The sequence below is a fragment of the Oncorhynchus clarkii genome, chromosome 12 (assembly GCF_045791955.1).
Source record: "Oncorhynchus clarkii lewisi isolate Uvic-CL-2024 chromosome 12, UVic_Ocla_1.0, whole genome shotgun sequence".
In the NCBI taxonomy this organism is placed as follows: domain Eukaryota; kingdom Metazoa; phylum Chordata; class Actinopteri; order Salmoniformes; family Salmonidae; genus Oncorhynchus; species Oncorhynchus clarkii.
The window spans coordinates 89,278,784-89,295,638 of NC_092158.1; the positions used below are offsets into that span (position 1 = coordinate 89,278,784).

Here is a 16,855-nt window from a genome sequence, read left to right on the forward strand (position 1 = left end):
CATTGTTCCTCCTCCTCCTCAACCCAGATCATTGTTCCTCCTCCTCCTTCTCCTCCTCCTCAAACCAGATCATTGTTCTTCCTCCTCCTCAACCCAGATCACTGTTCCTCCTCCTCCTCCTCCTTCTCCTCCTCCTCAAACCAGATCATTTTTCCTCCTCCTCCTCAACCCAAATCATTGTTCCTCCTCCTACTCAAACCAGATCATTGTTCCTCCTCCTCCTCAACCCAAATCATTGTTCCTCCTCCTACTCAAACCAAATCATTGTTCCTCCTCCTACTCAAACCAGATCATTGTTCCTCCTCCTACTCAAACCAGATCATTGTTCCTCCTCCTCCTCAACCCAAATCATTGTTCCTCCTCCTACTCAAACCAGATCATTGTTCCTCCTCCTACTCAAACCAGATCATTGTTCCTCCTCCTACTCAAACCAGATCATTGTTCCTCCTCCTCCTCCTCCTCAAACCAGATCATTGTTCCTCCTCCTCCTCCTGGCCATGTAGTGTATGTGTGTCTACAGTATGTCTAGTCTTAGTGGGGTTAATGGGACAGACTTTGTTAATAACAGGGCCATTCAGGATCCCTCTCCCCACTCCCTCCATCGCAGAGAGGAGCCAGCATGATGGGACTAGGATTATCCAGAGGCTGGGCAGCTGTGCTTCTGACACAGGCAGGAGGGAGGGAGGGAGGGAGGGAGGGAGGGAGGGAGGGAGGGAGGGAGGGAGGGATTGAGTGACATGAGGAAATCATGAGTCTACATTTATTTGACCAGAAAATACCCTGCAACAGTATCACAACAACAGTCAGAATTACAGTAATGCATGCCATGTTGACATCACTGACCAGTTTATCCACAAGATCATTGTTCCTCCTCGTCCTCGAAACAGATCATTGTTCCTCCTCCTCCTCAAACCAGATCATTGTTCCTCCTCCTCCTCAAACCAGATCATTGTTCCTCCTCCTCCTCCTCAACCCAGATCATTGTTCCTCCTCCTCCTCCTCAACCCAGATAATTGTTCCTCCTCCTCCTCAACCCAGATCATTGTTCCTCCTCCTCCTCCTCCTCCACCTCCTCAAACCAGATCATTGTTCCTCCTCCTCCTCAAACCAGATCATTGTTCCTCCTCCTCCTCCTCAACCCAGATCATTGTTCCTCCTCCTCCTCAACCCAGATCATTGTTCCTCCTCCTCCTCCTCCTCCACCTCCTCAAACCAGATCATTGTTCCCTCTCCTCCTCAAACCAGATCATTGTTCCTCCTCCTTCTCCTCCTCCTCCTCAACCCAGATCATTGTTCCTCCTCCTCCTCCTCAACCCAGATCATTGTTCCTCCTCCTCCTCCTCCTCAAACCAGATCATTGTTCCCCCTCCTCCTCAAACCAGATCATTGTTCCTCCTCCTCCTCCTCAACCCAGAATATTGTTCCTCCTCCTCCTCCTCCTCAACCCAGATCATTGTTCCTCCTCCTCTTCAACCCTCAGCCTGTTGATGTGCATGCATAAGCAATTACTGGCAGGCCAAAAAGGAGGTTCCTCCTCAACCCCGATCATTGTTCTTCCTCCTCCTCAACCCAGATCATTGCTCCTCCTCAACTCCTCCTCTCCCAACAACAAGAGAGGGAGATACATATTTGGTCATGGAAATATAATGTCAATAGATCATGACTATATAGATCACCTCTACACTTCTAGACATGTCATTGTATTTCTATGGGGATGGGGATGGGGATTTTTTTGGACTTGCCAGTAATTGCTTATGCATGCACATCAACAGGCTCTCTCCCTACACACACAAACACGCACACGCATGCACGGCCCTTGCTATCTGGGTTCCCTGGGACATCTAACTCTGAGGTCACCCCATTAAAGTTGAAATGTGAAATGGTTGAGGTAAGGGTTAAGGTTAGGGTTATGGTTAGAGTTTAGGGTTGGGATGTCCCAAGGATCCCGGATAGCACTAACCACACACACACACACACACACACACACACACACACACACACACACACGCACACACACACAGACTGTATGCCATGGTTGGTTCTGCTACGTTCAGCACAGGTTAAAGAGGCGTGTAGACTGTTGTTACTAACAGCCCTCTTGTGTGATCTGTAGTTTATTTACTTTGACAATATGTTATTTTCTGTCACAGCCTCCATCGACGGTCAAATAAAACAAAACAGTCATTGAGATTCTGGGAAAGGATTTGAGTCTGAAGTGTTTATGACGGGTCCTCAATTTTCTTTGTTCTGTAAGATCACTGTCCATTTCGAATGGAGTTAACTCCAACACTGACAGTATATTATCTTGTTTCCCCTTCAGGGCACCAGTAACTTCTGACAGTATATTATCTTGTTTCCCCTGCAGGGCACCGGTGACTTCTGACAGTATATTATCTTGTTTCCCCTGCAGGGCACCGGTGACTTCTGACAGTATATTATCTTGTTTCCCCTTCAGGGCATCAGTAACTTCTGACAGTATATTATCTTGTTTCCCCTGCAGGGCACCAGTAACTTCTGACAGTATATTATCTTGTTTTCCCTGCAGGGCACCAGTAACTTCTGACAGTATATTATCTTGTTTCCCCTTCAGGGCACCAGTAACTTCTGACAGTATATTATCTTGTTTCCCCTGCAGGGCACCAGTAACTTCTGACAGTATATTATCTTGTTTCCCCTTCAGGGCACCCGTGACTTCTGACAGTATATTATCTTGTTTCCCCTGCAGGGCACCAGTAACTTCTGACAGTATATTATCTTGTTTCCCCTTCAGGGCACCAGTAACTTCTGACAGTATATTATCTTGTTTCCCCTTCAGGGCACCTGTGACTTCTGACAGTATATTATCTTGTTTCCCCTTCAGGGCACCCGTGACTTCTGACAGTATATTATCTTGTTTCCCCTTCAGGGCACCAGTAACTTCTGACAGTATATTATCTTGTTTCCCCTTCAGGGCACCAGTAACTTCTGACAGTATATTATCTTGTTTCCCCTGCAGGGCACCAGTGACTTCTGACAGTATATTATCTTGTTTCCCCTTCAGGGCACCAGTAACTTCTGACAGTATATTATCTTGTTTCCCCTGCAGGGCACCAGTAACTTCTGACAGTATATTATCTTGTTTCCCCTTCAGGGCACCAGTAACTTCTGACAGTATATTATCTTGTTTCCCCTGCAGGGCACCAGTAACTTCTGACAGTATATTATCTTGTTTCCCCTTCAGGGCACCCGTGACTTCTGACAGTATATTATCTTGTTTCCCCTGCAGGGCACCAGTAACTTCTGACAGTATATTATCTTGTTTCCCCTTCAGGGCACCAGTAACTTCTGACAGTATATTATCTTGTTTCCCCTTCAGGGCACCCGTGACTTCTGACAGTATATTATCTTGTTTCCCCTTCAGGGCACCCGTGACTTCTGACAGTATATTATCTTGTTTCCCCTTCAGGGCACCAGTAACTTCTGACAGTATATTATCTTGTTTCCCCTTCAGGGCACCAGTAACTTCTGACAGTATATTATCTTGTTTCCCCTTCAGGGCACCAGTAACTTCTGACAGTATATTATCTTGTTTCCCCTTCAGGGCACCAGTAACTTCTGACAGTATATTATCTTGTTTCCCCCTTCAGGGCACCGGTGACTTCTGACAGTATATTATCTTGTTTCCCCTTCAGGGCACCAGTAACTTCTGACAGTATATTATCTTGTTTCCCCTGCAGGGCATCAGTAACTTCTGACAGTATATTATCTTGTTTCCCCTGCAGGGCACCGGTGACTTCTGACAGTATATTATCTTGTTTCCCCTTCAGGGCACCAGTAACTTCTGACAGTATATTATCTTGTTTCCCCTTCAGGGCACCAGTAACTTCTGACAGTATATTATCTTGTTTTCCCTTCAGGGCACCGGTGACTTCTGACAGTATATTATCTTGTTTCCCCTTCAGGGCACCAGTAACTTCTGACAGTATATTATCTTGTTTCCCCTGCAGGGCATCAGTATCTTCTGACAGTACATTATCTTGTTTCCCCTTCAGGGCACCAGTAACTTCTGACAGTATATTATCTTGTTTCCCCTGCAGGGCATCAGTAACTTCTGACAGTATATTATCTTGTTTCCCCTTCAGGGCACCAGTGACTTCTGTGTGTCTCCAGACAAGTTCATAGCAAACAGGACCAAGGAGTTCCTCAGTGCAGGTGAAGTACCTTCAAGTTTAAGTTTAAGTTTGACTAATAACAGACTAACACAGGGATTTATGCAAGTTATCTTCACAGTCCACACTGGCTCACACTGGTCAGAATCACTGGTCAGACTGAATCACTGGTCAGACTGAACCACTGGTCAGATAGAATCACTGGTCAGACTGAACCACTGGCCAGATATAACCACTGGCCAGATAGAACCACTGGCCAGATAGGACCACTGGTCAAACAGAATCACTGGTCAGACTGAATCACTGGTCAGACTGAACCACTGGTCAGATAGAATCACTGGTCAAACAGAATCACTGTTCAGACTGAATCACTGTTCAGACAGAATCACTGGTCAGACTGAACCACTGGCCAGATAGAACCACTGGCCAGATATAACCACTGGCCAGATAGAACCACTGGTCAAACAGAATCACTGGTCAGATATAACCACTGGCCAGATAGAACCACTGGTCAGATAGAACCACTGCTAAGATATAATCACTGGTCAGACTGAACCACTGGCCAGATATAACCACTGGCCAGATAGAACCACTGGCCAGATAGGACCACTGGTCAAACAGAATCACTGGTCAGACTGAATCACTGGTCAGACTGAACCACTGGTCAGATAGAATCACTGGTCAGACTGAACCACTGGCCAGATATAACCACTGGCCAGATAGAACCACTGGCCAGATAGGACCACTGGTCAAACAGAATCACTGGTCAGACTGAATCACTGGTCAGACTGAACCCCTGGCAGGATAGAATCACTGGTCAAACAGAATCACTGGTCAGACTGAACCACTGGTCAGACTGAACCCCTGGCCAGATAGAATCACTGGTCAAACAGAATCACTGTTCAGACTGAATCACTGTTCAGACAGAATCACTGGTCAGACTGAACCACTGGCCAGATAGAACCACTGGCCAGATATAACCACTGGCCAGATAGAACCACTGGTCAAACAGAATCACTGGTCAGATATAACCACTGGCCAGATAGAACCACTGGTCAGATAGAACCACTGCCAAGATAGAATCACTGGTCAGACTGAACCACTGGTCAGATAGAATCACTGGTCAGACTGAACCACTGTCCAGATATAACCACTGATCAGATATAACCACTGGCCAGATAGAACCACTGGCCAGATAGAACCACTGGCCAGATAGAACCACTGGCCAGATAGAACCACTGGCCAGATAGAACCACTGGCCAGATAGAACCACTGGCCAGATAGAACCACTGGCCAGATAGAACCACTGTTTCAGAGCAAATCCTACATGTTAAGATGTGTTTATGTTGTCTTTTCTTTCTAAAATTAATTAACATAATTAGCACAGTGTGTGTTTGGGTTCATCTTCATTGGGATGAGATTTGGTTGTTTGACTCTCTCTCTCTCTCTCTCTCTCTCTCTCTCTCTCTCTCTCTTCTCCCGCTCTCTCTCTCATGCTCTCCAATCTCCCTCCCCTCTCTTTCCCTGTCCCTCTCTCATTCTCTCACACTCTCTCTCCCCCCTCTCTCTCTCCTCTCTCTCTCCTCTAACACTCTCCCCCTCTCCCTCTCTCTTGCTCTCTCCCCCCCTCTCTCTCTCTCTCCTCTCTCTCCTCCTAACAGAAGTGACACACTACTACCTGTATTGCAGTCAGAGTCTACCCAACCCTTTCCAACAGGTACTGAAATCACGTTCTAACACATTAATGATATTAGTAGTTTTAAAAGTAGTTTTCCTTCATTAGTTTGATTAGTTCAGAAGCAGATGTTAATGAAAACGTCTGGGGATTAAAACAAACAGCGCTACTAATTTAATGACTTCAAGCCCATAACAAAAATACACTTTGATCCAAGTCCATTTTATCTGTGGGATTTGGAGATCATGCGTGGGGTGTAGACATAGACCGTGTGTATAGTCTGCCTCAAGGACTACACAGTCCAGACACACACACACACACACACACACACACACACACACACACACACACACACACACAGCAGTATCCATTTAAAGCTTTGTGTAATGCCTTGTTAAGTAGACACGGATAATGTGCCCTCTTATGGCTGAGCCAATGGAAATATTGTCTGTTATTTGTGCTAGGGATCAGAGGGGGGGGGGGGGGGGGGGGGGGCGGTGATCCGGATAATCTGGGGCCCTCCATCTGAAATGAACGTGTCCTCCATTAAGTGTCCATAATGACACACTTTATGACTTATTTTCACTCATGTTTCCACACAACTTTGACTCTACAATTTGTGTGTGTGTGCATGTGGTGTGTGTGTGTGTGTGTGCGTGTCAGTCTCTGACTATCTTCCAGAGGTCTCTGACCACCATGCAGATCCAGATACAAGGACTACTGCAGTTCTCTGTACCTGTCTTCCCTACTGCTGAGGTGGGGGGGATGGAGCAGCCGTCAACATAGAAATAGCATTATATTTATTATATTCAGTACATAGATCTCTATGGAGCTCAACATCTGGTGCTCATGGTGACAATGTTCTCTTCTCAACGTGTAAGGACAGAGTGTTAAAACGCTGTTAAAGCCCTCCTGGAGAGGAATTCTCAAAGCCTGCATGTCTGTTTAACATGTTAGGGTTAATTAGTGCTCTGTGCCACTGTGTATGGAATAATGACATGTTATCCTTAGACTAGTGGAGCTAGGAGGACACATAGTGCTACAGGAGGACACATAGTGCTACAGGAGGACACATAGTGCTACAGGAGGACGCATAGAGTTACAGGAGGACACATGGAGTTACAGGAGGACACATGGAGTTACAGGAGGACACATAGTGCCACAGGAGGACACATAGTGTTACAGGAGGACACATAGTGCTACAGGAGGACACATAGTGCTACAGGAGGACACATAGTGCTACAGGAGGACGCATAGAGTTACAGGAGGACACATGGAGTTACAGGAGGACACATGGAGTTACAGGAGGACACATAGTGTTACAGGAGGACACATAGTGCTACAGGAGGACACATAATGCTACAGGAGGACACATAGTGCTACAGGAGGACGCATAGAGTTACAGGAGGACACATGGAGTTACAGGAGGACACATAGTGTTACTGGAGGACACATAGAGTTACAGGAGGACACATGGTGCTACAGGAGATCACATAGTGCTACAGGAGGATACATAGTGCTACAGGAGCACACATAGTGTTACAGGAGGACACATAGTGCTACAGGAGGACACAGTGCTACAGGAGGACACATAGTGTTACAGGAGGACACATAGTGCTACAGGAGGATACATAGTGTTACAGGAGTGTTTTTCCTCACACTGTCTTTATACCTTGTCTACAGAGAGATCTTCTGGGCATCCAGCGCCTGCTGAACTCTACAGAGTTCAACCTGAACCAGTTAACAGCCCTGCTAGACTGCAGGGGGCTCCATAAGGTGAGATGATTACCCTGACACGAGAGGACGTCATGGTTACGGTCAGAATGCGTCTGTAGAATGAGAACATACCCAGAGACACTTGAATGAAAAGACAAAAGGTGCTCTTAGGTTCTTTGAAATCCACCCAAAACTATTATCTCGCAACACTCCACTTTGTGACTATACCAGAAATAGAAAAGGAGTTATAACCTTAACAGTGAGGGTAACAGTGAGGGTATGTTGTGTTGTAGAACTACCTGGATGGTCTGATGGGGGTGTGCTATGACGGGGTGGAGGGTCTCCTCTACCTCTGCCTCTTCTCTCTGCTGTCGGTCAGTGCCTTCTGTGCCATGCTGTGTGCCATCCCCCGGGCATGGACCCTCATCACCAGCAGGTAGGCACTGGTAACACTGTATCCTGTCTATGTGTGTTCAACCTACCTGTAACCACATCCCCAACCCCACCCTTGACCTTTACGCCTAAACCTAACCAAATAAGGACTGGGAGATTCACGGCCTAAAAGATGTTTGCTCTAGTGGTTCTTTCGTGTTTATAGGTTTCAATGAACCATGTTGATGTTAGACCAGTGGAGGCTGCTGAGGGGAGGACGGCTCATAATGATGTCTGGAAACAGAGCAAATGGAATGGCATCAAACACCTGGAAACCATGGAAACCATGTGTTTGATGTACTTCATAGAATTCCACCGACTCCAGCTCCAGCCAATACCATGAGCCTGTCCTCCCCAATCAAGGTGTCACCAACCTCCTGTGTGCTAGAGGGCCTGGATGTTGATGCTAGAGGGCCTGGATGTTGATGCTAGAGGGCTTGGATGTTGATGCTAGAGGGCCTGGATGTTGATGCTAGAGGACCTGGATGTTGATGCTAGAGGACCTGGATGTTGATGCTAGAGGGCCTGGATGTTGATGCTAGAGGGCCTGGATGTTGATGCTAGAGGACCTGGATGTTGATGCTAGAGGGCCTGGATGTTGCTTTGGGCCCCATTGTGCCCTTCCTTGAAATTAAACTAACAGAAAGCCTGGCTCTGACTGACTGTGCTCTCCCCTGTGGTGATCTCAGGGACAGGGCCTATGACGACATCGATGAGGAGGATCCGTTTAACCCCCAGGCCCGTCATATGACCTTCAACCCCAGTAGAGCCAGCCATGTACACAGCTTCTGTAGCTACAGCAGCAGTCTGGACAGCCAGGCCAGTCCACACCCTCCACCACAGACTGCCGCCATCCTCCCCACCTCAGAGTACATGTAAGTAGAGAGAGGAGGTGCGGTAGGGTGTCTGCGTGTCCCTGTCCGTATCTGTGTCCAGGTCTGCGTGTCCCTGTCCGTATCTGTGTCCAGGTCTGCGTGTCCCTGTCCGTATCTGTGTCCAGGTCTGCGTGTCCCTGTCCGTATCTGTGTCCAGGTCTGCGTGTCCCTGTCCGAATCTGTGTCCAGGTCTGCGTGTCCCTGTCCGTATCTGTGTCCATGTGTCTGCGTGTCCCTGTCCATGTCTGTGTCCAGGTCTGCGTGTCCCTGTCCGTATCTGTGTCCAGGTCTGCGTGTCCCTGTCCGTATCTGTGTCCAGGTCTGCTTGTCCCTGTCCGAATCTGTGTCCAGGTCTGCGTGTCCCTGTCCGAATCTGTGTCCAGGTCTGCTTGTCCCTGTCCGAATCTGTATCCAGGTCTGCTTGTCCCTGTCCGAATCTGTGTCCAGGTCTGCGTGTCCCTGTCCGTATCTGTGTCCAGGTCTGCGTGTCCCTGTCCGTATCTGTGTCCAGGTCTGCGTGTCCCTGTCCGTATCTGTGTCCAGGTCTGCGTGTCCCTGTCCGTATCTGTGTCCAGGTCTGCGTGTCCCTGTCCGAATCTGTGTCCAGGTCTGCGTGTCCCTGTCCGTATCTATGTCCATGTGTCTGCGTGTCCCTGTCCATGTCTGTGTCCATGTGTCTGCGTGTCCCTGTCCGTATCTGTGTCCAGGTCTGCGTGTCCCTGTCCGTATCTGTGTCCAGGTCTGCGTGTCCCTGTCCGAATCTGTGTCCAGGTCTGCGTGTCCCTGTCCGTATCTGTGTCCAGGTCTGCGTGTCCCTGTCCGTATCTGTGTCCAGGTCTGCGTGTCCCTGTCCGAATCTGTGTCCAGGTCTGCGTGTCCCTGTCCGTATCTGTGTCCAGGTCTGCGTGTCCCTGTCCGTATCTGTGTCCATGTGTGTGTGTCTGGAATAAGCAGCACTGTGTTTGTTTTATCAGATAAGATGACTCTCTCTCTGTTTCTCTTTCTCTCACTCTCACTCTTTCTCTCCCTCTCTCACTCCCTCTCTCACTCTCTCTGTCTCTCTCCTCTTTCTCTACATCCCCTCTCTCTCTCTCTCTCTCTCTCTCTCTCTCTCTCTCTCTCTCTCTCTCTCCAACCCCCCTCACTCTCTCTTTCTGTCTGTTTCTCTCACTCTCTCTTTCTCTCTCCTCTCTCTACATCCCCTCTCTTTCTCTCTCTCTCTCTCCACCTCCCCTCACTCTCTCTTTCTGTCTGTTTCTCTCGCTCTCTTTCTCTCTCCTCTCTCTCTACATCCTCTCTCTCTCTATCTCTCTCTCTCTCTCTCTCTCTCCACCCCCCCTCACTCTCTCTTTCTCCTCTTCCCAATGTCTCTCTCCTATAGGAATCAGTCCATGCTGTTTGGAGGGAACCCTCGTTATGAGAACGTTCCTCTGATCGGGAGGGGATCCCCGCCACCCTCGGTGCGTTGGCCACTAACATTAGAGGCCAGGTCCCTCGTGTGATGATGTCACTGACATTAACATTAACAGTGCTCCGTTCTACTGAAGGACCACAGACACACTCATGTATAGAGTTACTGTGTGTAGAGCCAGAGACCAGACAGGTCCCTTGTTAGATAATGGCATCAACACTAACACATATTGTACTGAAGGACCACAGACATTCTCCAAGACACCCTGCTGCCTTCACTGTGTCTACCGTACAGTATCCACAACCTGACAGAAACCTCCTGTGGGAGGCAGGTAGCCTAGCGGTTAAGAGTGTTGGGCCAGTAACCGTAAGGTCACTGGTTCAAATCTCTGAGCTGACTATTTGATGTGCCCTTGAGCAAGGCACTTAACCCTAATTGCTCCTGTAAATCTCTCTGGTTAAGAGCGTCTGGTCCAGATAATTGGCCCAGTCCTAAATCGTCTCCTAAAACCTGTGCCCTATGCACTTGTGATCCACCTTGCTATCTGATAGGCTATCTGGACGTTGCGTCATATTGCTTATACCAATCAAATACTCTCAGATTTCCACTAGGGTTTATTTGTGGGGTTGATTTGGGATTGGCCCTTCCACTGCACATTATGGTGAAAGACTGCTCTCTGCTGGTCATGGACTGAAATACCGACAAAACAGTACACGCTCTTCTCCCTTGTGCCATTAATTGGCCTGATGCTCTGATGCAGGCCTGCTAATGACCCTAGAGAGATGCTTGCCTGCTAATGACCCTAGAGAGACGCTAGCCTGCTAATGGCCGTAGAGAGGCGCTAGCCTGCTAATGACCCTAGAGAGAGGCTAGCCTGCTAATGACCGTAGAGAGATGCTAGCCTGCTAATGACTGTAGAGAGATGCTAGCCTGCTAATGTCCCTAGAGAGAGGCTAGCCTGCTAATAACCCTAGAGAGAGACTAGCCTGCTAATGACCGTAGAGAGAGGCTAGCCTGCTAATGACCGTAGAGAGATGCTAGCCTGCTAATGACCCCAGGGAGAGGCTAACCTGCTACTGACCGTAGAGAGAGGATAGCCTGCTAATGACCGTAGAGAGATGCTAGCCTGCTAATGACCGTAGAGAGAGGCTAGCCTGCTAATGACCGTAGAGAGATGCTAGCCTGCTACTGACCGTAGAGAGAGGCTAGCCTGCTAATGACCCTCGAGAGATGCTACTGTAATGTTACAGTATGGCCTGACTGGTAATGTTAGTGTGGGCTGACTGGTAATGTTACAGTATGGGCTGACTGGTAATATTACAGTATGACCTGACTGGTAATGTTACAGTATGGCCTGACTGGTAATGTTACAGGATGTTGCTGTGAATCAGAACCATTGTTCTAGTGCTGCTGTGTGCAGGGAGAGAATCAAACTCTTCAGAGTCAAAACACTTAGTCTCTTCTTACACACAGACACACACGCGCAAGGGAGACTACAGAGCACTTAAGTCTGCACGGAAGTCAAGACAAGAGCACTTCTTGTTCTACAGAACACAGGGTGTGCTGTATACCCTGCCATGAGAGGAGAGGCCCAGTGGTCGTGTTATTAGAACTGAACAGCTACAATGTCAGCCGCTGTTTAATAAATGATACCGCTAACACACAGGGTCAGTCTCTGGCACCAGGAAACAAGTGGGACTAGATGCTACCGCTAACACACAGGGTCAGTCTCTGGCATCAGGAAACAAGTGGGACTAGATGATACCGCTAACACACAGGGTCAGTCTCTGGCATCGGGAAACAAGTGGGACTAGATGATACCGCTAACACACAGGGTCAGTCTCTGGCATCAGGGAACAAGTGGGACTAGATGATACCGCTAACACACAGGGTCAGTCTCTGGCATCAGGGAACAAGTGGGACTAGATGATACCGCTAACACACAGGGTCAGTCTCTGGCATCAGGAAACAAGTGGGACTAGATGATACCGCTAACACACAGGGTCAGTCTCTGGCATCAGGAAACAAGTGGGACTAGATGGTACCGCTAACACACAGGGTCAGTCTCTGGCATCAGGAAACAAGTGTGACTAGATGATACCGCTAACACACAGGGTCAGTCTCTGGCATCAGGAAACAAGTGGGACTAGATGGTACCGCTAACACACAGGGTCAGTCTCTGGCATCAGGAAACAAGTGGGACTAGATGATACCGCTAACACACAGGGTCAGTCTCTGGCATCAGGAAACAAGTGGGACTAGATGATACCACTAACACACAGGGTCAGTCTCTGGCATCAGGAAACAAGTGGGACTAGATGGTACCGCTAACACACAGGGTCAGTCTCTGGCATTAGGAAACAAGTGGGACTAGATGATACCGCTAACACATAGGGTCAGTCTCTGGCATCAGGAAACAAGTGGGACGAGATGCTACCGCTAACACACAGGGTCAGTCTCTGGCATCAGGAAACAAGTGGGACGAGATGCTACCGCTAACACACAGGGTCAGTCTCTGACATCAGGAAACAAGTGGGACGAGATGCTACCGCTAACACACAGGGTCAGTCTCTGGCATCAGGAAACAAGTGGGACGAGATGCTACCGCTAACACACAGGGTCAGTCTCTGGCATCAGGAAACAAGTGGGACTAGATGCTACCGCTAACACACAGGGTCAGTCTCTGGCATTAGGAAACAAGTGGGACTAGATGATACCGCTAACACACAGGGTCAGTCTCTGGCATCAGGAAACAAGTGTGACGAGATGCTACCGCTAACACACAGGGTCAGTCTCTGGCATCAGGAAACAAGTGGGACGAGATGATACCGCTAACACACAGGGTCAGTCTCTGGCATCAGGAAACAAGTGGGACGAGATGCTAGGAAGCTGTCTTTTAAACAGATCCAATTCAGACGTGGGTTTATGTGGATCGATGGAACCTATTTATTCATGAAGCGTTATATATTCCACTGGATGTTTCTAAGCCGTTGATGTTTCTAAGCCGTTGATGTTTCTAAGCCGTTGATGTTTCTAAGCCGTTGATGTTTCTAAGCCGTTGATGTTTCTAAGCCGTTGATGTTTCTAAGCCGTTGATGTTTCTAAGCCGTTGATGTTTCTAAGCCGTTGATGTTTCTAAGCCGTTGCCAATATGCAGTTGTCCATCCTATATTGTAAAAAATATAATATTTTTGGTACGAATGACAGAGACGAAAACCTGTTAGTGTGCCAATCATACTGGCCTTTTGTTTTTTCTACATCTACCATATAGGGTATGGGCCAGAACCTAACATATCTCTTCATGCTGTCTTTAAGAACACTTTGACATTTTTACAATGCTAGCCAGACATCTTAATCATATTTTGCTTCTAACTTTATTTATATATTTTCTATTTCCCTGCAGACATTTAGAAACAGTAAGTGTTCTGTTGTACACTACACACAACCTTACTGTACCTTTACACTCCCCTTCCTTTGTTAAGGAGGATACACTACACACAACCTTACTGAACCTTTACACTGCCTTTCCTTTGTTAAGGAGGATACACTACACACAACCTTACTGTACCTTTACACTCCCCTTTCCTTTGTTAAGGAGGATACACTACACACAACCTTACTGTACCTTTACACTCCCTCTCCTTTGTTAAGGAGGATACACTACACACAACCTTACTGAACCTTTACACTGCCTTTCCTTTGTTAAGGAGGATACACTACACACAACCTTACTGTACCTTTACACTGCCTTTCCTTTGTTAAGGAGGATACACTACACACAACCTTACTGTACCTTTACACTCCCCTTTCCTTTGTTAAGGAGGATACACTACACACAACCTTACTGTACCTTTACACTGCCTTTCCTTTGTTAAGGAGGATACACTACACACAACCTTACTGTACCTTTACACTCCCCTTTCCTTTGTTAAGGAGGATACACTACACACAACCTTACTGTACCTTTACACTCCCTCTCCTTTGTTAAGGAGGATACACTACACACAACCTTACTGAACCTTTACACTGCCTTTCCTTTGTTAAGGAGGATACACTACACACAACCTTACTGAACCTTTACACTCCCTTTCCTTTGTTAAGGAGGATACACTACACACAACCTTACTGTACCTTTACACTCCCTTTCCTTTGTTAAGGAGGATACACTACACACAACCTTACTGTACCTTTACACTGCCTTTCCTTTGTTAAGGAGGATACACTACACACAACCTTACTGTGTACCTTTACACTCCCTTTCCTTTGTTAAGGAGGATACACTACACACAACCTTACTGGTGTACCTTTACACTCCCTTTCCTTTGTTGTACCGCTCTCATTCTCCTTCCGCCCGTCTAATAAGAGGTGGTTCTAAGTCTTACTTGTAATTCTTAGTTCTAGTTCTTAGTTCTAGTTCTTAGTTATAATTATGTTATCTTAGTTCTAATTATTTTGTAACCCTACACCTCCGGAATGAGACTGACCATTATTAACCCGTTATTAACCCACATTATTAGCTCGTTTGGTCCTGACCCCAATGTGACCTCTCTAAGCTCTGTGACCTCTAACCTCCGGCGATGTTGTGTCCTCAGTGTGTTAACCTGTGAGTGGAACTTTTCATGTGATGTGCCCTCCCGTCACTAACCCAAATCTCGGCCACACGCCCCTCACCTTTGACCTCTGCCTGCCCTTCACCCGTGACCTGTGTCCTGCCGACTTTAACTACCTTGTAGTTCAGAACACTGAGTCGCACGACTCTCTAACTTACCCACCACCTAGCACCTCCTAATCAAAACAAATGTCTGAAAATGTCTGAACATTTTTAAAAGTTTGATTGATTGATTTGATTGAAACAATTTTTCTTTCACACAGTTATGGGATCTAACGTGTGTTTTGTTCCTTCCTCCTGCAGTATTCTCCCAGAATGAGAACTACCTACCTGTCTATGACTGACGCACAGATCAGACACTTTGGGACAGACTTCCAGCAGGTATAGCCCCCAACTATGGCCTACCGGTCCCCCTCAGGAAGGGTCTGTCTGGGACTACCACTGTACTGAGGAAGGGTCTGTCTGGGACTACCACTGTACTGAGGAAGCAGAGTTTACAGATCACCCTGTCCATGGATGTCTCACCCTGCTCTCCTGGCCATCTGTTACTTAAATGCAGGAGGTATGGGGTCAACAACGGCTCAGGAACACACTGATGCTCTCAAAGTCCTGTACTGTACGTGTAGAAACCAGGAGACTACATAGAACCCTGAGTGTAAAGTGCACTTGCATCTCTCCCCAAACAAACCAACAATTCAGTTATGTGTTTTCTTCAAATGTGAGTGTTCGTCTCGAGCCAGATCAGAAGACATGATTGTTATGTACCAAGTTGAACGTTTATATATTTTCCTGTGAGTGACGTCACCTTTGATGGATTTCAGGGGACAGCAAATAACCAGATTGATTTCCTTCACAGCCATAAATGGTTATTACATGAACTGTCTTCAGTCTTCCCCAACCTGTCATCGCTATTACAAGCTGTCATCTAACCAGTCTAGCATTCAGCTCCTCTTACACTTGACGACACAGCTCTTGCACTTGACGACACAGCTCTTACACTTGACGACACAGCTCTTACACTTGACGACGCAGCTCTTACACTTGACGACACAGCTCTTACACTTGACGACACAGCTCTTACACTTGACGACGCAGCTCTTACACTTGACGACACAGCTCTTACACATTGACGACACAGCTCTTACACATTGACGACACAGCTCTTACACTCGACGACTCAGCTCTTACACATTGACGACACAGCTCTTACACTCGACGACTCAGCTCTTACACATTTGACACAACCCAAAGTCTTCATGATGTCTTCCGTCAGAGTGATGAGTCAAACTTGATGAAAACGGACCACGTATTTATTGTCACTTATCTGTCAGGTTATTCATTGATATCGAGGAAGGGCGAATATAATGGACTTATTTTTTAAATGTGACTGGAAAACAGATCATTCATTGAAATTGTGATGATGTCTACACTCTTAGAGAAAAAGGTGCTGTCTAGAACCTAAAAGGGTTCTTTGGCTGTCCACATAGGAGAGCCCTTTGAAGAACCCTTTATGGTTCCAGGTAGAACCTTTTGGGGTTCCATGTAGAACCTTTTCCTCAGAGGGTTCTACATGGAACTCAAAAGTGTTCTACCTGGAACCAAAAAGGGTTCTACCTGGAACCGAAAGGGATTCTCCTATGGGGACTGCCGAAGAACCCTATTTAGAACCCTGTTTTCTAAGCGTGTAACTCTATATGTATGTGTAAGGGGGACTGAGGAGAAAGGATGCATGATGATGTTTCTAAAGCCTTTATTTCCTGTAACCTGTTTCTCTCTGTTCTCCTATGCTGTGTCATCCTGCATGCTGTGTCCTGCTCAATTCTAGCCTGGATCCCCGACTGAATATCAGTCCGTTTCATTATTGTGTCAGCGAATCATCAAAAGGAATAAAACAGTGATATTCAGTTTCGGTTCCATGCCAGTTCATTTCAGGACGACACCGAGGGCTTTACCGTAGCTTGGCACCTACACTGAATATTGCTCTGGTTC

General features: G+C 47.2%; 1 protein-coding gene across 1 annotated transcript in view; it reads left to right on the forward strand.

Moving 5' to 3' along the window:
* Positions 1-15,985, forward strand: part of LOC139422348 (protein tweety homolog 2-like) — a 73,794-nt gene extending 57,809 nt beyond the window's left edge. Inside the window, exons 7-14 of the mRNA XM_071173550.1 lie at positions 4,122-4,191; positions 5,810-5,865; positions 6,487-6,579; positions 7,507-7,599; positions 7,833-7,975; positions 8,661-8,846; positions 10,228-10,306; positions 15,170-15,985. Coding sequence (XP_071029651.1) covers positions 4,122-4,191; positions 5,810-5,865; positions 6,487-6,579; positions 7,507-7,599; positions 7,833-7,975; positions 8,661-8,846; positions 10,228-10,306; positions 15,170-15,253 — 804 coding nt within the window. The 3' untranslated portion in view covers positions 15,254-15,985. The remainder of the gene's footprint in view (positions 1-4,121; positions 4,192-5,809; positions 5,866-6,486; positions 6,580-7,506; positions 7,600-7,832; positions 7,976-8,660; positions 8,847-10,227; positions 10,307-15,169) is intronic.
* Positions 15,986-16,855: the final 870 nt, after the last annotated feature.